We start from the raw sequence: 23,761 nt of genomic DNA, 5'->3' as shown, positions 1-23,761 counted from the left end.
CCTCTCTCTACACCACGGAAGGGCTGATTCTTAGGAAGGAAGGCTGTCGGAAAGAAGCAGGGCGCGTCCGAGGGTGATTATATTCTTATTAGGTATATACTCACCCTCGGACGCGCCCTGCTTCTTTATTTGTAATGAATGTTTATTTGCAATGTGGTTTTGACTTACTCTATTTTTTTGGTAAATAATGATTTTATTATTTTCATTGTTTTGCATCTTCTTGGCAATAATATAAAGAAGACGCGACAGGACAACACTCGGTGGATGCCATATCTGTGTTTTAAATTGAAAAAAACTTTCAGTTAACTACTTGCAGGAGAAAGTTATTGTAGCTGGTGGCCATTTTTAGTACTGTACCAGATTTTTGTTGTATGTGTTTGTTTTTAATGTTAAAATGTCTGCATTTGATATCTCTCCAGTATTTTCTTTTTTTATAAGCAAAATACTTATTTTTATATTTTCTGATGTTGGTTCCAGGGGAACACGGGCAGCAGTAGACAGGTCAGTGGAGGCCTAGTGGAAGGAGGGACCGCAGACAGGCTTCGAAGCCCTAACATAATAAATTGGGCTGGCTGTAGGCAATTTAAAATTGGTTCCAGGGGAACACGGGCAGCAATAGACAGGTCAGTGGAGGCCTAGTGGAAGGAGGGACCGCAGACAGGCTTCGAAGCCATAACATAATAAATTGGGCTGGCTGTAGGCAATTTAAAATTGGTTCCAGGGGAATACGGGCAGCAGTAGACAGGTCAGTGGAGGCCTAGTGGAAGGAGGGACCGCAGACAGGCTTCGAAGCCCTAACATAATAAATTGGGCTGGCTGTAGGCAATTTAAAATTGGTTCCAGGGGAACACGGGCAGCAGTAGACAGGTCAGTGGAGGCCTAGTGGAAGGAGGGACCGCAGACAGGCTTCGAAGCCCTAACATAATAAATTGGGCTGGCTGTAGGCAATTTAAAATTGGTTCCAGGGGAACACGGGCGGCAGTAGACAGGTCAGTGGAGGCCTAGTGGAAGGAGGGACCGCAGACAGGCTTCGAAGCCCTAACATAATAAATTGGGCTGGCTGTAGGCAATTTAAAATTGGTTCCAGGGGAACACGGGCGGCAGTAGACAGGTCAGTGGAGGCCTAGTGGAAGGAGGGACCGCAGACAGGCTTCGAAGCCCTAACATAATAAATTGGGCTGGCTGTAGGCAATTTAAAATTGGTTCCAGGGGAACACGGGCAGCAGTAGACAGGTCAGTGGAGGCCTAGTGGAAGGAGGGACCGCAGACAGGCTTCGAAGCCCTAACATAATAAATTGGGCTGGCTGTAGGCAATTTAAAATTGGTTCCAGGGGAACACGGGCAGCAGTAGACAGGTCAGTGGAGGCCTAGTGGAAGGAGGGACCGCAGACAGGCTTCGAAGCTCTAACATAATAAATTGGGCTGGCTGTAGGCAATTTAAAATTGGTTCCAGGGGAACACGGGCGGCAGTAGACAGGTCAGTGGAGGCCTAGTGGAAGGAGGGACCGCAGACAGGCTTCGAAGCCCTAACATAATAAATTGGGCTGGCTGTAGGCAATTTAAAATTGGTTCCAGGGGAACACGGGCAGCAGTAGACAGGTCAGTGGAGGCCTAGTGGAAGGAGGGACCGCAGACAGGCTTCGAAGCCCTAACATAATAAATTGGGCTGGCTGTAGGCAATTTAAAATTGGTTCCAGGGGAACACGGGCGGCAGTAGACAGGTCAGTGGAGGCCTAGTGGAAGGAGGGACCGCAGACAGGCTTCGAAGCCCTAACATAATAAATTGGGCTGGCTGTAGGCAATTTAAAATTGGTTCCAGGGGAACACGGGCAGCAGTAGACAGGTCAGTGGAGGCCTAGTGGAAGGAGGGACCGCAGACAGGCTTCGAAGCCCTAACATAATAAATTGGGCTGGCTGTAGGCAATTTAAAATTGGTTCCAGGGGAAAACGGGCGGCAGTAGCCAGGTCAGTGTAGTAGTAGTGGAAAGAACGGGCCGCAGACAGGCTTCGAAGGCCTAACATAACAAAAATTGGGCTGTAGGCAATTTAAAATTGGTTCCAGGGGAACACGGGCGGCAGTAGACAGGTCAGTGGAGGCCTAGTGGAAGGAGGGACCGCAGACAGGCTTCGAAGCCCTAACATAATAAATTGGGCTGGCTGTAGGCAATTTAAAATTGGTTCCAGGGGAACACGGGCAGCAGTAGACAGGTCAGTGGAGGCCTAGTGGAAGGAGTGACCGCAGACAGGCTTCGAAAGCCTAACATAAGAAAAATGTCAATACAATGGTATTGACAGTGCCAGGCATTGAAGGATGTCAGCGCATAGACTAAACATTGGTGGAGCTGTGAGGGAAAATTTTGCAAGTGGTAGAGCACTGTTTGACCTGGGGGGGGGACTGTCTTGTGGCCGGCGGTACAGGCCCAGGGCCCCTCATATTACTACGGTGTGTCTGACGTTGGGTGCGCACCACCACCGCCAGACACTTTATTATACTATGAGGGACCTAGTGGCAGTGCCGTCGACCAAAAGCGGGCACACCCACCTCTTCAGACAAACAGTACTCTCACGGGTGCTGGCGCCAAGTGGCGATACCACGGCCCCGTGTGGGGACTTTGGCCATTTAGGGAGGTGTTAACATGTCGGATGCTGGACAATCAGGTGCTGCAAATTACGAGATTGGAAAAGTCGTTCAGAATAGTCCACAGGCAAGACCTTTACATAGGAAAGCTAGGTGTCAGCCGGGCAAGGTGGGGCAAAAGATTTCGAAATCCAGTTGTGGTTCATTTTAATGAAGGTTAGATCATCTACATTTTGGGTAGCCAGACGAGTCCTTTTTTCTGTTAGTATTGAACCTGCAGCACTGAATACTCTTTCTGATAGGACACTAGCTGCCGGGCAAGCAAGCTCCTGCAATGCATATTCTGCCAATTCTGGCCAGGTGTCTAATTTTGATGCCCAGTAATCAAATGGGAATGACGGTTGAGGGAGAACGTCGATAAGGGATGAAAAATAGTTAGTAACCATACTGGACAAATGTTGTCTCCTGTCACTTTGAATTGATGCTGCAGTACCTGTCCTGTCTGCGGTCATAGCAAAATCACTCCACAACCTGGTCAGAAAACCCCTCTGGCCAACGCCACTTCTGATTTCTGCCCCTCTAACACCTCTGGTCTGCTGGCCCCTGCAGCTCGTGTTAGAACGATCACGGGCGCTGTGTGCAGGGAATGCCAGAAGCAAACGGTCAATAAGAGTTGATTGTTTGGTTGCTAATATTAGTTCCAAGTTCTCATGTGGCATTATATTTTGCAATTTGCCTTTATAGCGAGGATCAAGGAGGCAGGCCAACCAGTAATCGTCATCGTTCATCATTTTTGTTATGCGTGTGTCCCTTTTGAGGATACGTAAGGCATAATCCGCCATGTGGCCCAAAGTTCCAGTTCTCAAATCTGTGGTTGTGCTTGGTTGAGGGGCAGTTTCAGGCAAATCCACGTCACTTGTGTCCCTCCAAAAACCAGAACCCGGCCTTGCCGCGCCAACAATTTCCAGTGGCCCCGGAAAAGCTTCCTCATTAAAAATATAATCATCCCCATCATCCTCCTCGTTCTCCTCCTCCTCTTCGCCCGCTACCTCGTCCTGTACACTGCCCTGGCCAGACAATGGCTGACTGTCATCAAGGCTTTCCTCTTCCTCAGCTGCAGACGCCTGATCCTTTATGTGCGTCAAACTTTGCATCAGCAGACGCATTAGGGGGATGCTCATGCTTATTATGGCGTTGTCTGCACTAACCAGCCGTGTGCATTCCTCAAAACACTGAAGGACTTGACACATGTCTTGAATCTTCGACCACTGCACACCTGACAACTCCATGTCTGCCATCCTACTGCCTGCCCGTGTATGTGTATCCTCCCACAAAAACATAACAGCCCGCCTCTGTTCACACAGTCTCTGAAGCATGTGCAGTGTTGAGTTCCACCTTGTTGCAACGTCTATGATTAGGCGATGCTGGGGAAGGTTCAAAGAACGCTGATAGGTCTGCATACGGCTGGAGTGTACGGGCGAACGGCGGATATGTGAGCAAAGTCCACGCACTTTGAGGAGCAGGTCGGATAACCCCGGATAACTTTTCAGGAAGCACTGCACCACCAGGTTTAAGGTGTGAGCCAGGCAAGGAATGTGTTTCAGTTGGGAAAGGGAGATGGCAGCCATGAAATTCCTTCCGTTATCACTCACTACCTTGCCTACCTCAAGATCTACAGTGCCCAGCCACGACTGCGTTTCTTTCTGCAAGAACTCAGACAGAACTTCAGCGGTGTGTCTGTTGTCGCCCAAACACTTCATAGCCAATACAGCCTGCTGACGTTTGCCAGTAGCTGCCCCATAATGGGAGACCTGGTGTGCAACAGTGGCAGCTGCGGATGGAGTGGTTGTGCGACTGCGGTCTGTGGACGAGGTCTCGCTTCTGCAGGAGGACGAGGAGTAGGAGGAGGGGGTGCGAACGGCTACAGCCAACTGTTTCCTAGACCGTGGGCTAGGCAGAACTGTCCCAAACTTGCTGTCCCCTGTGGACCCTGCATCCACCACATTTACCCAGTGTGCCGTGATGGACACGTAACGTCCCTGGCCATGCCTACTGGTCCATGCATCTGTTGTCAGGTGCACCTTTGTGCTCACAGATTGCCTGAGTGCATGGACGATGCGCTCTTTAACATGCTGGTGGAGGGCTGGGATGGCTTTTCTGGAAAAAAAGTGTCGACTGGGTAGCTCGTAGCGTGGTACAGCGTAGTCCATCAGGGCTTTGAAAGCTTCGCTTTCAACTAACCGGTAGGGCATCATCTCTAACGAGATTAGTCTAGCTATGTGGGCGTTCAAACCCTGTGTACGCGGATGCGAGGCTAAGTACTTCCTTTTTCTAACCATAGTCTCATGTAGGGTGAGCTGGACTGGAGAGCTGGAGATCGTGGAACTAGCGGGGGTGCCGGTGGACATGGCAGACTGAGAGACGGTGGGAGATGGTATTGTTGCCGCCGGTGCCCTAGATGCAGTGTTTCCTACTACGAAACTGGTGATTCCCTGACCCTGACTGCTTTGGCCTGGCAAAGAAACCTGCACAGATACTGCAGGTGGTGCAGAAAATGGTGGCCCTACACTGCCGGAAGGGATGTTGCGTTGATGACTAGCTTCATTGGCCGAGGGTGCTACAACCTTAAGGGACGTTTGGTAGTTAGTCCAAGCTTGCAAATGCATGGTGGTTAAATGTCTATGCATGCAACTTGTATTGAGACTTTTCAGATTCTGCCCTCTGCTTGAGGTAGTTGAACATTTTTGACAGATGACTTTGCGCTGATCAATTGGATGTTGTTTAAAAAAATGCCAGACTGCACTCTTTCTAGCATCGGATACCTTTTCAGGCATTGCAGACTGAGCTTTAACCGGATGGCCACGCTGTCCTCCAACAGGTTTTGACTTTGCCACGCGTTTTGGGCAAGATACGGGCCCGGCAGATGGAACCTGTTTCGATGTTGATGCCTGCTGCGGCCCCTCCTCCTCCGCTTCAGAACTGCTGCCGCCTGCACCCTGTTCCCCCAATGGCTGCCAATCGGGGTCAAGAACTGGGTCATCTATTACCTCTTCTTGTAGCTCGTGTGCAACTTCGTCTGTGTCACCGTGTCGGTCGGTGGTATAGCGTTCGTGATGGGGCAACATAGTCTCATCAGGGTCTGATTCTTGATCAGCACCCTGCGAGGGCAATGTTGTGGTCTGAGTCAAAGGACCAGCATAGTAGTCTGGCTGTGGCTGTGCATCAGTGCACTCCATGTCAGATTCAACTTGTAATGGGCATGGACTGTTAACTGCTTCACTTTCTAAGCCAGGGACGGTATGTGTAAAGAGCTCCATGGAGTAACCCGTTGTGTCGCCTGCTGCATTCTTCTCTGTTGTTGTTTTTGCTGAAGAGGACAAGGAAGCGACTTGTCCCTGACCGTGAACATCCACTAACGACGCACTGCTTTTACTTTTACCAGTTTCACGAGAGGAGGCAAAAGAGCTAGAGGCTGAGTCAGCAAGATAAGCCAAAACTTGCTCTTGCTGCTCCGGCTTTAAAAGCGGTTTTCCTACTCCCAGAAAAGGGAGCGTTCGAGGCCTTGTGTAGCCAGACGACGAACCTGGCTCCACAGCTCCAGACTTAGGTGCAATATTTTTTTTCCCACGACCACCTGATGCTCCACCACTACCACTACCCTCATTACCAGCTGACAATGAACGCCCCCGGCCACGACCTCTTCCACCAGACTTCCTCATTGTTTTAAAAACGTTACCAAACTAACGGTATTTGTTGCTGTCACACAACTTACACGGTGAGCTATAACTTCAGTATGATTTAGCTACCCCTTTACAGGTGGGTGAGACCACAACGAAAATCAGGCACAATGTTACACACTCTGTTGTTGGCGGCAACAAATGAGAGAGATGCCACACACGCAGGACTGTCACTGAAGCGCAAATGTAAATATTAATCTCCCACTGATTCGTTTTTTTTTTTTTTAAAAGGGAGACTTTAGAAAAAAAAAAATAATAAAAAAAAATGATTTTTTAAGGAAGAATTTATAAACCAAATAAAATGAAATGATTGTTTCAGGGAGAATTTAGAAAACAAATTAAAAAAAATAGGCTTTCTATGGCCCACTGAGTGAGAGAGGACGCACACAGGAGTCAGGAGTGGCACACAAGCCCAGAGGCCAATATTTATCTCCCACTGATTGATTTAGTGATTTTTTCAGGTAGATTTTGGAACCCAAATCAAGCAAAAAAATTAATAGGCTTTCTATGGCCCACAATTGGAGAGAGAGAGATGGCACACCCAGGAGTCAAGACTGGCACACAAGCAGAAAGGGTAATATTAATCTCCCACTGATTTGATTTTTTTTTTTTTTTTCAGGGAGACTTTAGAAAAAAAAATACAAAAAAATGAATTTTTCAGGAAGAATTTAGAAACCAAATAAAATAAAATGATTTTTTCAGGGAGAATTTAGAAAACAAATAAAAAAAATAGGCTTTCTAGGGCCCACTGAGTGAGAGAGGACGCACACAGGAGTCAGGAGTGGCACACAAGCCCAGAGGCCAATATTTTTCTCCCACTGATTGATTTAGTGATTTTTTCAGGTAGATTTTGGAACCCAAATCAAGCAAAAAAATTAATAGGCTTTCTATGGCCCACAATTGGAGAGAGAGAGATGGCACACCCAGGAGTCAAGACTGGCACACAAGCAGAAAGGGCAATATTAATCTCCCACTGATTTGATTTTTTTTTTTTTTTCAGGGAGACTTTAGAAAAAAAAAATACAAAAAAATGAATTTTTCAGGAAGAATTTAGAAACCAAATAAAATAAAATGATTGTTTCAGGGAGAATTTAGAAAACAAATAAAAAAAAAATAGGCTTTGTAGGGCCCACTGAGTGAGAGAGGACGCACACAGGAGTCAGGAGTGGCACACAAGCCCAGAGGCCAATATTTTTCTCCCACTGATTGATTTAGTGATTTTTTCAGGTAGATTTTGGAACCCAAATCAAGCAAAAAAATTAATAGGCTTTCTATGGCCCACAATTGGAGAGAGAGAGATGGCACACCCAGGAGTCAAGACTGGCACACAAGCAGAAAGGGCAATATTAATCTCCCACTGATTTTATTTATTTATTTTTTTTCAGGGAGACTTTAGAAAATAAAAAATAAAAAAAATATGATTTTTTCAGGAATAATTTAGAAACCAAATAAAATAAAATGATTTTTTCAGGGAGAATTTAGAAAACAAATAAAACAAAAAATAGGCTTTCTAGGGCCCACTGAGTGAGAGAGGATGCACACATGAGTCAGGAGTGGCACACAAGCCCAGAGGCCAATATTTATCTCCCACTGATTGATTTATTGATTTTTTCAGGTAGAATTTAGAACCCAAATCAACCAAAAAAATAAATAGGCTTTCTATGGCCCACTATTTGTGAGAGAGATGGCACGCTCAGGACTGGCACACAAGCCCAGAGGCCAATATTAATCTCCCACTTTTTTTTTTTTTTCCCAGGGAAAATTTATAAACCCAATAAAAAAAATAATAAATAGGCTTTCTATGGCCCACTATCTGAGAGAGAGAGATGGCACGCTTAGGACTGGCACACAAGCCCAAAGGCCAATATTAATCTCCCACTGATTGATTTATTGATTTTTTCAGGTAGAATTTAGAACCCAAATCAACCAAAAAAATAAATAGGCTTTCTATGGCCCACTATTTGTGAGAGAGATGGCACGCTCAGGACTGGCACACAAGCCCAGAGGCCAATATTAATCTCCCACTGATTGATTTATTGATTTTTTCAGGTAGAATTTAGAACCCAAATCAAGCAAAAAAATTAATAGGCTTTCTATGGCCCACTGAGTGAGAGATGGCACACACAGGAGTCAGGAGTGGCACACAAGCCCTGAGGCCAATATTTTTCTCCCACTGATTGATGTAGTGATTTTTTCAGGTAGATTTTAGAACCCAAATCAAGCAAAAAAATAAATAGGCTTTCTATGGCCCACTGAGTGAGAGATGACACAGACAGGGATGGCACTCTAGCAGAAATGCCAATCTTAATCTCCCACAAAAAAAAAAAAAGGAACTGTCCTTCAATTACTATCTCCCTGCAGTAATCTCAGCCAGGTATGGCAGGCAGCAATAAGGAGTGGACTGATGCACAAATTAAATAAAAAGTGTGGACAAACAAACAAGATAGCTGTGCAGAAAGGAAGGAACAAGAGGATTTGTGCTTTGAGAAAAGAAGTTGGTTTGCACAGCGGCGTACACACAGCAATGCAGCTATCAGGGAGCCTTCTAGGGCAGCCCAATGAGCTACAGCGCTGAGGAAAAAAAAAAAAATGTAGCTTCCACTGTCCCTGCACACCGAAGGTGGTGTTGGGCTGTGGAAATCGCTACAGCACAAGCGGTTTGGTGGTTAATGGACCCTGCCTAACGCTATCCCTGCTTCTGACGAAGCGGCAGCAACCTCTCCCTAAGCTCAGATCAGCAGCAGTAACATGGCGGTCGGCGGGAACGCCCCTTTATAGCCCCTGTGACGCCGCGGACAGCAAGCCAATCACTGCAATGCCCTTCTCTAAGATGGTGGGGACCAGGACCTATGTCATCACGCTGCCCACACTCTGCGTTTACCTTCATTGGCTGAGAAATGGCGCTTTTCGCGTCATTGAAACGCGACTTTGGCGCGAAAGTCGCGTACCGCATGGCCGACCCAGCACAGGGGTCGGATCGGGTTTCATGAAACATGACTTTGTCAAAAGTCGGCGACTTTTGAAAATGTTCGACCCGTTTCGCTCAACCCTAGCCATCATCAATCCTGGCCCAGAAGCCCAGGCTACTGTCGCTCAATCCTTACCATCCATCTACAAGTTTGAAAACTTGGGATAGTTAAAAAAGAAGTAGGCCACATCCATAATTTTCTGCTCAAAAAGGCTGTACAGTATTAAAGGAAACAATTTTTAGAAACATTGACACTCTTGTCCATTGGGTAAGCCTGTGACTGCAGCTAAGTATGATTAACTTTAATGTGGTCTAGCTGCAATACTGCTCACAGCCTATGGAAAAGAGTGCAGCTGTTTCTGAAATTAACAATGAAAGGCAGACCTTTTTTCTAAAATCTTTAAAATGTTTAAGATTTTGTTTTATTTTTCTCCTTAAAGACTGCACCTGAACTTGATCACGGCTCACTTGTTCAGGCCAAATTCAGACATTCGTGTTTCATGGTCCAAGTTTGCACAGTGATGCACGGACTGGTTGAGGGTCTCCGTAGCCGAACTTGACAATTTCATATGTATAGATTAAGCTGTTGCGTTCGAGACAGGAGAACAGCGGCCGGTCTGTGCATCGCTGCCCACGCACGGACGTCTGAATTTGGCCTTAGAAAACCTCCATAAAAAGGAATCTTGGATGAACTTTTAACCAATGTCTGACTCACCAACAGAGCAGATATCCGTGAAATGATCCTCGCCCTCTTCGGCATGGATGAGGTCGTTTTTACTCTTCTTAATGGTCGCTCTTTTCAGTACTGGAAGGTAAACAAGGAGATATATTATTTATTGGATTGCACTATGTTAGAAAACAATGTCTTCCTGGTGGAAGCGTGCGCTCGGCAGCCCTTTTAGTTGATGAAGTAATGAGCAGAACTCGCACTGAGCATTTTCTGTCTCTAGGCAGAAAATTAAAAGTGACTTGTGAAATTAAAACACTTCATGTGACGAGGACGTGTTCTGCAGAGCTGTCAGTCACTGACTAGTACAGGATGACTGACAGCTCTCGCAGCTGCTAGATGCTTACAAAGGTAGTCATAGCATGTGATACTGAGCAATAATTTAAAGGGGGGTTGTCTCGACTTGATAAATTGGTAAAATTGTGCACGTGCTTGTAAAAAACAAGTAACTTTGCAATTAATTCTTATTAAAAACCTCCCCGTTTCCAAGAACTGAGGGATTTTTAATTCTATTGTGCACTAAGTTGCCTAGGTTACCAGCCACCTTTGCGGTTTCAGTGGTGGCCGGTTTCCAAGGCAAGGAGCGCACCTTTGTAAGCTCTCGATCTTCCGTTGTTGCAGTGGAAAAACTGCCTATTGCAGCGGCATGGAAGAGAGTATAGTCTGGACCACTGGATCGCAATGTCAATGATCAGGAGGGCCCCGCCACCGCAGGGAATCAGAAGGCAGGGGAGCAGTGCGCTCCTGCAGGAACAACATGAGACAACCCCTTTAATATGCTAAAGTGGATTCCAGGTTATTGATATGGGCAATGGTTATCGGCTACATTGGCCAAATTATCTTCCAGATTATGAATACCTTAAAGGGGTTGGCCTATGGAAAAACACATTTTATTTCAATATATTTAGCTGTGGGTCTCACCATGGCGACCCCTATTGATCAGACCCATAGACATTGAATGAAGCGTTAGTATGTTCGGGGGATCACCGCTCTATTCAAGAGAGAGGATAGGATCCTAATTGTTATGCTTCTGGGGACCCCAAGTGATACATATATACTATGTGCATAGCTAATACCATTTTTCACTGGGTCACCCCTCTGAGTGTGATGTCTGCTTCATAAAACTCATTTTCAAATATCATGATCGGAAATTATGAGTCTGTAGAGCGAGGCCGGAGGCTACAAGGACCCGGAGCCCTGGGGCACCAGGCATGTCCGTATATTGCATGGAAAGCCTACTGATTAGATTGGAACTATGCAATGTCTCATTTTAACCAGTTGTGGCGCTGCAGGACAATTGAACCTTTCTGAAAAACCCAACACTTTGGCCCTTGTGGCCAGGCCACTTACCTGGTTCTAAAAATGTCTACTATACTGTTTGTATGCAATATAGGTTTTCTTCAAGGAATGTATAAGATTTACTCACCATCTAAAGGAGACTTTTCTTCGGCATTTTTGTCTTCTTCTGCAAGCATGACTTCCTCTGTGGAGCAAATGTAGGACAGAACCAAACCTTTTACTCCCGATAAACAATTGACAGAACCATTTCTTCCATCAAAGCTATGCAACATCAATAATATCAATACAACAAAGATCATTGAGCTAGTTTACCAAACCCTAAGTTTAAAACATGGGGGACAGAGCAAAAGCCTTTAGCCTTCGATGAAACAGGAGGTGAATTTCAGGATGCCTTTGATTTCATTGGAACATAGTTGTGCACTAGGGTAGGAGAGCATCAGTGCTGTGTGTGAAGGGGGCTGGCTGAGTGTTCCCGATTAATAGCTAAGCCAGCCCCCTCCTCTGTCACAAATAATGTATAGAAAGAAAAGGTGGCTGGCTGCTCATTTCAATAGCTAAGGCTACTTTCACACTAGCGTTTTCTGCAATCCGTCACAATGCGTCGTTTTGCAGAAAAAACGCATTCTGCAAAAGTGCTTGCAGGATGCGTTTTTTCCCCATAGACTTGCATTGACGACGCATTTGCGACGGATTGCCACACGTCGCATCCGTCGAGTGACGGATGCGTCGTGCTTTTGCGGACCGTCGGGAGCAAAAAACGCTACATGTAACGTTTTTTGCTCCTAACGGACCACTTTTTCCGACCGCGCATGCGCGGCCGGAACTCCGCCCCCACCTCCCCCGCCCCCACCTCCCCGCACCTTACAATGGGGCAGCGGATGCGCCGGAGAAATGCATCCGCTGCCTCCATTGTGCAGTACGTTAAACGCTAGCGTCGGGGAGATTCCGACGCTAGTGTGAAAGTAGCCTTAGCCAGCCCCCTCCTCTGTCACAGATATTATAAAAACAGAATAGGGGGCTGACTTGGCTAAATAAATGATCAGTCAGGACAGCTGGTATACACTGATCTAGTCATGTACCAACAAAAAACACTGTCCCGTGTCAGACGCAAGCTGGAGGGAGATCTTCCAGAAGCAGGGCCTGCAGGTGAAGATTGGGCATCTTTTTATAGAAGGAGCACTTTGTTTTTCAGCATATGCCGTGGTCAACAACAACTATCCCATTGTGCTTACAGCAATGTATCTCACCTGCTTTGAATATCCACTCCAGATAGCCGTTCAGCTCACGCTCAATTTGCTGCTGTCGTCTCAACTTGAGAAACGCCCGACGATTCTCCACCCTCTCACGTTCCTTAGCAAATTCCCTGCAAGACGGTAAAAAATTCCAATATCCTTGTAAAGTAAAGCCGACGAATGGAGTGAGGATCTCATCCAAGGCACCAGCAAGCTGTACCAACTATTTTTAGTCCTTCTAATGTGAGAAATTTCATAGAAAGTGTTTAATTGACAATGGTCTGGTGAAAAGTGAGATGCAGACAAAGCGCCCTGGGGAAGGCATCATCCTAAAGCTGATAACTGAGGTCTCGGTGGGATTTTTATCATTATGATGGCACTAAAACAGTAAAATAATCTCAGAGGACGAACAAAATAATGAGTTTTATGTATTACTGTCTATAAAGGGCAACTATAATACTGTAAAATGGGAAAAGATTAGCTTCACATGTCAAAGTCTGGAGATAATATTAATAAGTATCAAACTTTTTGTACAAAAAAAAAACTTTAAAAAAAATAATAATTGCCATATAAAACTACTTGAATCTCAATATCTGGAGCTAAATATTGGTGCATGATGCAACTCACCTACTGTATCCTCACCCATCCCTTGTAGATTGTGAGCCCTCGCGGGCAGGGTCCTCTCTCCTCCTGTACCAGTTGTGACTTGTATTTTTCAAGATTATTGTACTTGTTTTATTATGTATACCCCTCCTCACATGTAAAGCGCCATGGAATAAATGGCGCTATAATAATAATAAATAATAATAATAATAATAATAACTCTCTGGTCAAGGAATCTAATGACTTCATAAATGACATTTATTCAACCCTATTAGCTATCATGGTTCTCACCATTGTGGTTTGTCCAAAAACCAGAGAAACAATGTCCAACTGTATCTGATGGATTAGTGGTACATCATGATGCACCACAATGATCCCTCCGACATCTCATCTTCATACAGACGATGGGGATTCTTATGGTATCATGCTAGGAGAACTCCAGAATCAAAGATTCCTACTCCTAAGTTCAATCCTACTGCACTTGTCCTTCCATTACTACATGGACCAGAGGGACAACATGATGGACCTAAGTGAGTAATCCTGTCAACGCATCAGTGATTCAGTCTTTATTTACCATGATACTGAAAATATGGACCCTGAAAAGGGGAACAAAATAATGAACCAAAATGATCTTGAATATATATTGGTTAATGAGTCCTCATCATCCATTGTAATGATGATGAGAATTTTGGTGTTATCATCCCAGGAGACCCTCAGAATTAAAGTGTCCTACTTCAATGTGCCACCTATTGAAAGTAGCAATCCTCAAGTCCTCTTCCTCTCTGAAGAGACAATTTGCATATTTAGTTTCCCAGAGGCGCATGCAAGGCGTTTAAGTCTCCTCATACTGGCATGCCAGACCTGGCCTGTCACTTTCCATAAGGAGGAAACAAAAAGGGGGACAACATGATGGATTATAACAATCCTATCAACACAGCGGTCAGTGAGCAGTCATTCGCCTTTGTACTGATGATGAGGATTTTGTTGGGCTCATCCCAGGAGACATTTAGAATCAAAGTTCCCTGCTCTGATGCAGAAATATGAGTCCAAGCTCTGATACACTTTTCTCCTTTTTGGGTCCACGTTGGAATGAATGGACAACATGACGGACCTCAGTGACTCTGTGAATACATTGGTGAATGAGTCCTCTTTGGTCATTGAACTAAGCATGAGGATTTGGATTGTATCATACCAGGAGACCCTCAGAATTATATTTTCATGCTTCGATGCAGAAAAGTATGAGTCCTATTCCAGCTACACTTTTCCATTTGCTCCAATTTGAGCCCCATTTGGTAGTTTGCTCAAACCCTTATCCAGGCTCAGGTATTTCCATGCGCTGCCTTTGGTAGGTCATACCCCAGATTTTATTAGCTGGGAATTACATATCTATACTTGACTTCATTCTCAGTAGGTGTTGGACTTTTTTGGAACTTACAGACACATCCGGTAACAATAAGATTGGTGAAGGGATTTTTTAATGGAGGACAGCAGTACTATATATGGTGTGTGTGGTCTCAAGTGTCTTTTGCATTGGGGTCTGGCTTTGCTTATGGAGGAGAGAGTTAAACAAGAAGCCACCATTGTACGAGTCTTCAGTAAGAGACATGAGGGTTAATAGTTTATGCATGAAATACAATGTATGGTGTAGAACAAAGTATTTGTTCTATGAGACAGTGATTCACCTAAGATATTTTAAATAAAGGTCAATAAGAAGACATATTAGCTTTAATATACCACGCAGTCAAAAGAGAATGATTCCCAAGAATGGAGAGAAATGAAAGCGAGGATAAAAATAAGGAAGGTAGCCGTGGAGTGAGATAGAGATAAAAGGATAACGACCCTTGGACGTATGTCATGTTCTGCTTTCTTTGATGAATAATTTAGTCGGGGAGCTCAGGCAGCTGGAGAAATCCTGTGCTTTTCTGTTTACCCCCTGTAGTGCTCACTGATAGGTCATTCCTAGACTTGCGGAAAACAAGTCTCACAGGTGGGGGGCATCTAATGTAATGGGTGCAAACGCAGAGGATTCCTTGGAAGGAGGTGTATGTAAGGCTACGTTCACACTAGCGTTGCGCCGCCCTGCGTCGGCGACGCAACGCGCGACGCACGGAAAAACGCGTGCAAACGCGCGCAAAAATGCGCGCGTTTTGCGACGCGTGCGTCGTTTTTTGACGAAATCGGACGCAAGAAAAATGCAACTTGTAGCGTTTTCTTGCGTCCGACGCTAGCGTCTAAAACGACGCACGTGTCGGAAAACGCGTGCAAAAAGACGCACGCGTCCCCTATGTTAAACATAGGGGCGCGTCGCCGCTGCGTCGCCGCTGCGTCGCCGACGCAACGGCGACGCGACGCTAATGTGAACGTAGCCTAAGTCAGAAAAGTAACCTGTCTGCAAGACCCTTCAGGTAGGTGCTCATAGCTCTCAACCACTGGTGGACACAGACAGAAGAGGCCCCTGTGCAAGAACAATAGGCCCTCTGCAGTCTACTATCTCATCATTATGCACAATTCCACCTGGTTGGAAATGGTAGTGGCCCCCTTACACATTGAGCGCCAGGTGGCACAAATGGTATTTCCGCCCCTGCTTTTGACTATACGATATAACCACTTTTTTTGCTTATATATGTATTTTGCCATGACTAATTAACATCCAGCACAACATTGCTGAGATTTATGGATATAGCTTGACAGAGCCAACAATATGGTATTAATAAAAGAATAGTTGAGTTTCTAAGTATGGTGGTTGAGGGATAAGAGTTTTAATGCACCATTTCATTTATATTCCTGTAATTCAGATGTCAGGCCAATTCTTATGGCCACTCCAATAATTATCCAATAAAAAACATAGATGATAAATGTATGATCGCTGAGTGGTCAGGCAGCTGAGATCTCCACCAATCCTGCAAAGAGCGGCCAAGAGTCCCAGTAGTTGACATGAGCGACCACCACTCTTTTAGACACTGAATGATGTGGTAGTCACATATGCTCACTATCACTCCATACATACAGCGGACATTGGGACCATTGATTTTGGGAAAGATGGGGGTCCCAGTTGTTGGATTCCCAGAGATCAAACATCATATACCTTCAATAAGGAGCAGATATGCCATTGGTGCAACCTGAGCAAACACAAGGGGCCACTTTTACTTCCAGAGAAGTTGCGTTATGATTAACTATTGGACTGTAAAGGGCCCAGATATTGTTCTTGCACTGGGGCCCCCTTGTATTTCTGTCTCGTCTTCCAAGAGATGAGTGCAACAGAACTCATTGTTTAGATATATACCAAAATACATGTTTAAAAGGCTTCCATCATAAAAAAAACTTGTCCTGGTATACATTTTTTTACTGTATTATTTTGATGATGCAAAAAAAAGTTTAAGGATGTATATAGACCAACAGAGGCCAAAGTGGCAGTCGTTTGTCTTCTGTTGGGTAAAAAAAAGCCCCATGGATACATTTTGGCACATAAAACAAGAGCTTTTCCAGCACATATGCCAACTGCAGGCTCCAAATCATATGTGAACATGGCCTAAGAGTGCATAAAGAATGCAAAGACAATGACTGCTGCCAAGACCAGTATTAACACAATCATGTTAGAAACTCACCCTGAGAGGACACCCAGAACCAGGTTCAACATGAAGAAGGACCCAACAATGATGAGAGGGATGAAATAAAGCCAGTTCCACATTGCTCCAACAGCATCGTTGGTCTGTAAATACAAAATTAATTGGTATTTAATAAAAGTTTTGTTCATCATTGGACCTCTAGTGAGTCTAAAAGAAGACATGCCCATTGGAAACCCACAGTGGCATTGACCAGTAGGGTATTTCTTTCCGTTAAAGGGAACCGGTCACCTGAATTTGGCGGGACAGGTTTGTGGTCATATGGGCAGGGTTTTCGGATGTTTGATTCACCCTTTCCTTACCCACTGGCTGCATGCTGGCCAAAATTTGGATTGAAGTTCATTCTATGTCCTCCGTAGTACATGCCTGTGCAAGGCAAGATTGCCTTGCGCATGCTTGTACTACGGAGGACACAGCATGAACTTCAACCCAATATTGCGGCCAGCATGCAGCCAGCGGGTAAGGAAAGGGTGAATCAAACACCAGAAAACCCCGCCCATATGATCACAAACCTGTCGCGCCAAATTCAGGTGACAGGTTCCCTTTAACTCACTCATGGATGATGTGACCTCTGTGTGTGATGATACGTTCTGATAAGGTCTGGTCCTGACCACCATCTCCTCGGATGGGCTCAAGGTACATGGTAATATGCATTGCTTGATGACAATGACATTGGTACAGGAAGTCTCATAGGACTTTCAGGATGGTATAAAACTACCATTGCAGGAATAATGTATGCAATGTAACCAAAAAGTGTTGAGATTATTTACAGTGAAAAATATATCTTTCAATCTGTAGAATAAGATAGAATAAGACTCTAGTGGTGTCCTACTCACTGAAAATGTAATGACTAGATGGTATTGTGGTAATACCGTGCAGCGCCACCTGGTAACACCAAATCGCTAGTGCTCACAAATTGCGGTTTTGTTTTCCAAATTCATAGCAAAACTTTAGAAAACCTGCAGTCAGGATTTTTAGACTCTCGCCATATCTAAGAGCATATGGATACAATGCTAAGAACAAACTTGCAGACGGTAAGTCTTAAAGTACGAACATTTGTGAGAAGGAAGAGTAAGGTTAGAGAAGCAGAACAAGCCCCTTAGCGGTAGGGGGGTAGACTCCTTTCTTGTAATTTTACATACTGAAGCAAATTTCTTTTTTGCTTCCATAACTGATTCATATTTAATCAATGCCTCCAGACATTTCCTGCAGATAACAGGAAATGACTGACAAACCCCTGGACTGGAAACCAGTGCCTCAGTCCCAGGAGGGATAATCGTGCAATGAGGAGTAGGTGCTGATTACACCGCAGAGGAGTTTAACTTACGGAAAGCAGACATGATCTGAAAAATATATGCCGGAATATGGAAGATCATCTTTAGTACACAGTCTTTTATAATTTGGGCAAAATTATCATTGCCCTTATGTATCTTGAAAATGTATTAATATTGTCATGAGGAGTTATAATATTGACAACTCACAACTTAAATGGGGTTGCCTGGGATTAGAAAAAAAACATGACTGGTTTCTTCCAAAAACAGCACCACACCTGTCCATGGGTTGCATGTAGTATTGGAGCTAGGCCCCATTCACTTTAATGGAGCTGAGAGCCAATGCCAACCACAACTTGTGGAACTGCGTAGTGCTGTTCTTGGACTAAAGCTCCATCTTTTTTTACACTTTATAACCCCTTTAGAGAGGTTATCCAGTGATATGAAGACTCGTTCACTTCGACATCGGAAGTGAACGTTGCCGATGATGTAACCCCCCTCAACTTGCCGATAGGTGGGTATTGTGCACATGCTTTATTCCCTACACTACTAATTCACAAGACTCAGAATACCTGCTGATTGTGCACATGTCTTAGCAAGTATGCAGGCTGTAACATTATTGGCTCTAGACATCGCTGGATAACCCCTCAAGGGTGTTTGCACAAGGAGTCTTTTCACTGAATTTTTGGAGCAAAAGTTTTTGTAGAGTTTTGAGTTTTTAAGCAAGATTTGGAGAGTTTTTCTTAGCTTTTGCTTTAAAAAAAAAAAAAAACACTTGAAATAACCTCTGTCCACATGCCCTTAGCATCACTGTTGGACCCAGACCCAAAAGGGTCCCTGTGTAAGTGTAGCGGAATGGACAAGAGAGATTAAATAACTGTAAGTGGACGCCACCATCTGCTGGATCAAACAAAGCAAAAAAGAAAGAAATGTGTTAGCGGGAACCAAGAAGGAAGCACATGGCCCCCAGGGTAAGAGTTTTAAAAGGACGACACCAGGGCAGGTGACACCCTTGTTGCAGTGACTAGAGATAAAAGCCTGGCCAGGCATATAAGAGGGAGTTGGTGCCAGAACCTGTACCAGGGCAGGTTGTATGCCTGCGAGGTGGGCTTACAGCCACCATCACCACAGAAGAGTCCGAGAGCGATCAGATGCCAGAGAAGGGCTGAGTTGTGAGGAAGATCTGTGCCCCGCTCCAATGGAAGAACATGATCAGAGCCAAACCAGGCTCAAGGGACGCTGTGGCCAAGGTACTGAGACGTGCTTTAGAGAGCATGACAGGTAGGGCGTGATGACCAGTGAGCGAGATCCAGATAACTCCAGTCGAAGCCTGGGATCCATACTACGCTGGTCAAGTACCAAAGACCAGAGCAATGCCAGCCAAGATCCAGAACCAAAATTATGCCAGTCAAGAGTCGAGGAACAGCCTCCCCCACATTTTACCATATCAAGGAGACGCCTGTTGGCAGTCAAGCACTGACGATACCTGGAAAATATGCAACCAGAGACTCTTACCTAGGCTGGTAATCAGAGGATGCCAGTGAGCCGGGTCGTTGCTTCCAGCACAGACTCACGGTACCAGTTTTGGGCAGGGAGGAGGCTGCAGATGACGCAGGGTCTGGCTGCTGCTAATGCAGCCTAGAAAGTTATATTAAACTTTGTCAAGGCCCAGAAAGCTGCAACAGTGCCCTAGAGACTGTTCCCACCAAATACAGTGTTTGCCCCTTTCCCGGTTAGACTCATTTGGAATGTAGACCCCAAACTGATCTCGAGGACATATATCTTGTAATGTACTAACCATTTAATTGCCTTTAAATGATACTGTGAATATTGTTCTTGTGAGATTTATCTGTGATAATAATCTATCCTGCATTTAACCCTATTAAGTAAATAAAGTAGAAGTAGATTGTTGATCCCGCCTGTTGTCTACACTGTTGCATTCTGATCATCTGCATTACACAAGAACAGTGTATGGTTCCTTTACAGTTCAATTGTTACCGCCACTGCCCGGTCCTCAGCTGCTCCTGCCCAGTCCTCCGCTGTTCCTTCGGCGTCCTATTGCACTGCTCCTGCCTTGTCCCGCTGCACTTCTCCCCTGCTTGCGGTCACATGCTCTGCAGTGAGATCCCGGCTCCCGCGCATGCGCCCTGGCTCACTTAGGTTGCGGCCGCGCATATCATCGGCTTTTTATGGATCCAACATGCCCTGACCCGGAAGCGCTGTTCAGCCTATCGGGGTGAGGCATGCGGTATATTAGGCTCCCTCCTCTTAGAGGAGGCACCGGATTATTATATGGGTTTCCCCTGCTTAGAAACTCAGGCCCGTTTTGCTACTCTGTGCGCTGCGCTGTCTGCACTTTCCTCATCCTGCTAACTCTGTTTCTCTCCGTAGTGCCTGCCTCAGCCGTTCTGTCCAGAGTCCTGACCCATCCTTCCTCAGTCCATATCCCTGGTTCCTGTATCCCTCTCTCGTCCATCTCCCTTAGGATCCTCCTCTTCTCATTCCCCACTTCTCTACTAGCCGCCCCACTTAGTACCGGCTGCTGTGGTATTAGCGACCTATGGGATTGCCCCTGACGGTCCTTGTATAGGGATCGGTCCTCACCAGGTCAGCTCGCCTAGGGGAGGGTTGGTTCCACAGTCCAGAGGGTCTATTCGAGAGTTAGCTCGCCTCCCTGAGGCGTAACACCAATAGCTCAACATAATTCAAAATTTCACCTACTTTGGAGGTGGTAGTGGCCCCCTTACCTCTTCAGCTCTTTTTGCGGCTGTCCAGGTTGCACCAATGATATGTCCACCCTTACTTAGCATCCTGTAACATTGGACCGATAGCTGACCTATAGAGGCATGTTTTTTTGGATAAATGTCCAAGGACATATGCAGCGCCCCAGAGTCCTGGTTCGTTGCAGTAATGTTATTCTTCCACCAGGGGGAGTGATGTTACGTCTGAAGGCAATGAAGGAGATCTTCTGTCCAGGTATCACAACCACTACACACACTTCACACTCCAGTCCACCAGGGGGAGCCATGCTTTTATCTATTAGGGCACTCCTCACACTTGGGTAAAACTGGTGGGTTGGGGAGGAAGTTAGTCAGAGAAAGGGACAGAAGCTGACTGGAGGGAGAAGGAGAGAGTCAGTGGGTCCTGACCGAGTTTGGCAGAAGCTGGCTGAGTTGGGTGCCAGCCAGCTCCAGACTGCGGCCTACGGAAGGAAGGTACACGGAGCTGCACCTGCCCCATGTGCGGCAGCATCCTAAGAAAGGACACGAAAGTAATTGTGTTGCAGTGAGTGAGCAACGAAGTCATAGCAACAGGAGTGAAACATCAGAGAGAGACCAGCTAGAAGCAAGCTGCCTCTTTCTGAAGCGCAGGACCGGTAGCCAGAACACCGAGGGAGTAAAGAGCTCTATGCCATTACTTCAGTGTATCGTATCGTATCGTACTTCAGAGACTGGCAGGACAGTTAATTCCACGTTAGCTGCCCGACCATTTACCCAGGAGGCAGGGTGGCAACCTGTGGGGGCGGGGCGTCTCTAGGGTCCCTATAAAAAGCCTCAGGCCACCAGTCATACGGGTTTGTCCTATCCGTCAGGGGGACAGAGGGAAGAGACTTAACATCTACAATAGTTGTGAGAACCTCACCGAGTTGCTCAGCAGGGAGGTACTACAACGCCCAGGCGCTAGAGGAAGGCTATTGAATTCCACCTGGAAAAGGGGACTCTGGATTTGCCTTCAGACTGGCCAGACTCTGCCTACCCTGTGGTGCCTACCCTGGACTGTGGATGCTGAAGCCTTCAGTAAAGGTAAAGAGACTGCAACCTTGTGTCCTTGTTATTCACTGCGCCTTACATCATCCACCATCTACACTCTGGGAAGCCCTGGGGACATACTTCACCTGTGGGAAGGTATACCATCTAGCTGCCATAACATCACCCCAGGGGACCCCTTAAAGCAGCGTCGGTCACCCTGACGGAATACCACAAGTGGCGTCACGAACATTATCCCTTTAAAGACCCTTCCCCCACAACATTAATGGACCTCCCGAGGGCCACGGACCGGGTCAGCCACCGTGACATCCCCACTGACTACAGAAGGACCCGGTACCGAGTACCCCACGGCCCACAGGGGTGCTCCACGTACATATCGCTAAGGTAGAAGAGAGGGGCCCAGCTTATTTCAGCTACATTACTTATTTTTATGAGTAGTGAAAACCTTTGTGCTGATGCCCTCTCCATAGACCTAATAAACAAGAGTGTAATGAATTGTCCTAAAGATCCTGAAAACCAAGCAAAGATGGAAGCTGGACTCTCAGAGTTTGGCAGCGCTCTCCCCCTCTCCCACACACATTGTTTTTTTTCATCACCCAATATAATAAACACCATTCCTAAAATTCAAAGCAAAAAAAAAAAACATGCCGTAAAAATGTGAGTCAGGTCATTCTCCCAGAAGACTCCTTCTGCCTCCCATCACCACTTCCTTCTAATGTCATTTAACATCCGCCTCGCCAACCAAAAGCATTAATAATTAACCCATTTGCCCTGCCCAGCTCTTGTGTACAGCGGAGTACATTCTGTGTAGTCTACACAAAATCGTTTCCACGGCCTTTGTTAATAAAACCTTACATGCTCTACAGAGGAGGAAAGGAACTGACAACAAGTAGTCTTCAATTATCTCAATTTTAAAGAAAAACAAATGTCCTAAATCTGGAGCCTTTGCTTGTCAAGCCAAAGAGGCCGGATTTGACACTGAGAACCATCATACACCTGGAGCAGGGGCGGACATCACTGGTACAACCTGTGCAGGCGATCACAGGGGCCCAATACCATCCCCAAAGCAGCCCTTTTGGGCCTTCATCAGACTGATATACAGTGATGCTCAAAGGTTTTAGTCAGTGTAGAAAAAATGCAAAATAATGAATAAAATGCAAAATAAATGAACAAAACAGAAGTGTAAATCTCATCAAGATTTGGTGACGGCCCTTTACCTTCAAGACAGCATCAATTATATGTTAATATCCCTTTTCAGAATTCCCCATCCATTGTATTTCATTGACGAGACAGACGACGCTTGGACTATCAGCTGCCACGGGGTGGATTTCTTGTGACTTCACATTTCTGTGTATTTAATTATTAAGATTTCGATGGCCTTGCGCACAAAAATATTTCTATATAGCTAGTGCTATCATTTTGGTTTATCATGTAATCCTCGTTTTAGCTACAATAATCATGGAGCACCACAGCAGACGTCGGTGCGCTGGGAAATGTCTCCAATACCCAGGATTGCTGATAAATGATTGTGTTACAGTGTGCGGCTGACACGTCCATTACTCAGCGGGATAAATGCATCCACATATTACGTAAAAGAGTCCAAGTCGCCTTTGTTAGAAATTTCATGGCTGTTTTGTGAACAGCCATCTCTGGACTTGTCTACAGTATATATACTGTATATATATATATATATATATATATATATATATATATATATATATATATATATACATATTCTGGTTTAGTCATTTGTACCTTTTTTTAAAGATATTTTTAGATGGCCCACTATGTGTCTTTTTTGTTTTTACTCCAGCAAGGGATGTGGGGAGCCGCGGCTGACCCTCCAGCTGGAGGAATGGCTGCCATGAGCGTGCGCATTAACAGGAAATTTACTTGGGGCCACTAAACCATAATCCTGTCTGCACACACCTAGGGTTCGGATTTCCAGACGTGCCC

At 45.5% G+C, this 23,761-nt stretch overlaps 1 protein-coding gene across 1 annotated transcript in view; it reads right to left on the bottom strand.

Annotated features, from left to right (window-relative positions):
* CACNA1B (calcium voltage-gated channel subunit alpha1 B) overlaps nucleotides 1–23,761 on the bottom strand; it is a 467,134-nt gene that overhangs the window by 232,826 nt on the left and 210,547 nt on the right. Inside the window, exons 7-10 of the mRNA XM_069747979.1 lie at nucleotides 16,750–16,853; nucleotides 12,557–12,672; nucleotides 11,437–11,493; nucleotides 9,999–10,088 (exon numbers count right to left, since the gene is read on the bottom strand). Of these exons, the coding sequence (XP_069604080.1) occupies nucleotides 9,999–10,088; nucleotides 11,437–11,493; nucleotides 12,557–12,672; nucleotides 16,750–16,853 (367 nt within the window). The remainder of the gene's footprint in view (nucleotides 1–9,998; nucleotides 10,089–11,436; nucleotides 11,494–12,556; nucleotides 12,673–16,749; nucleotides 16,854–23,761) is intronic.

This window comes from Ranitomeya imitator, chromosome 2, assembly GCF_032444005.1.
Source record: "Ranitomeya imitator isolate aRanImi1 chromosome 2, aRanImi1.pri, whole genome shotgun sequence".
NCBI classification, from domain to species: Eukaryota; Metazoa; Chordata; class Amphibia; order Anura; family Dendrobatidae; genus Ranitomeya; species Ranitomeya imitator.
Note: the sequence above shows the minus strand (reverse complement) of the source record. Positions and strands in the feature narration are given on the sequence as shown.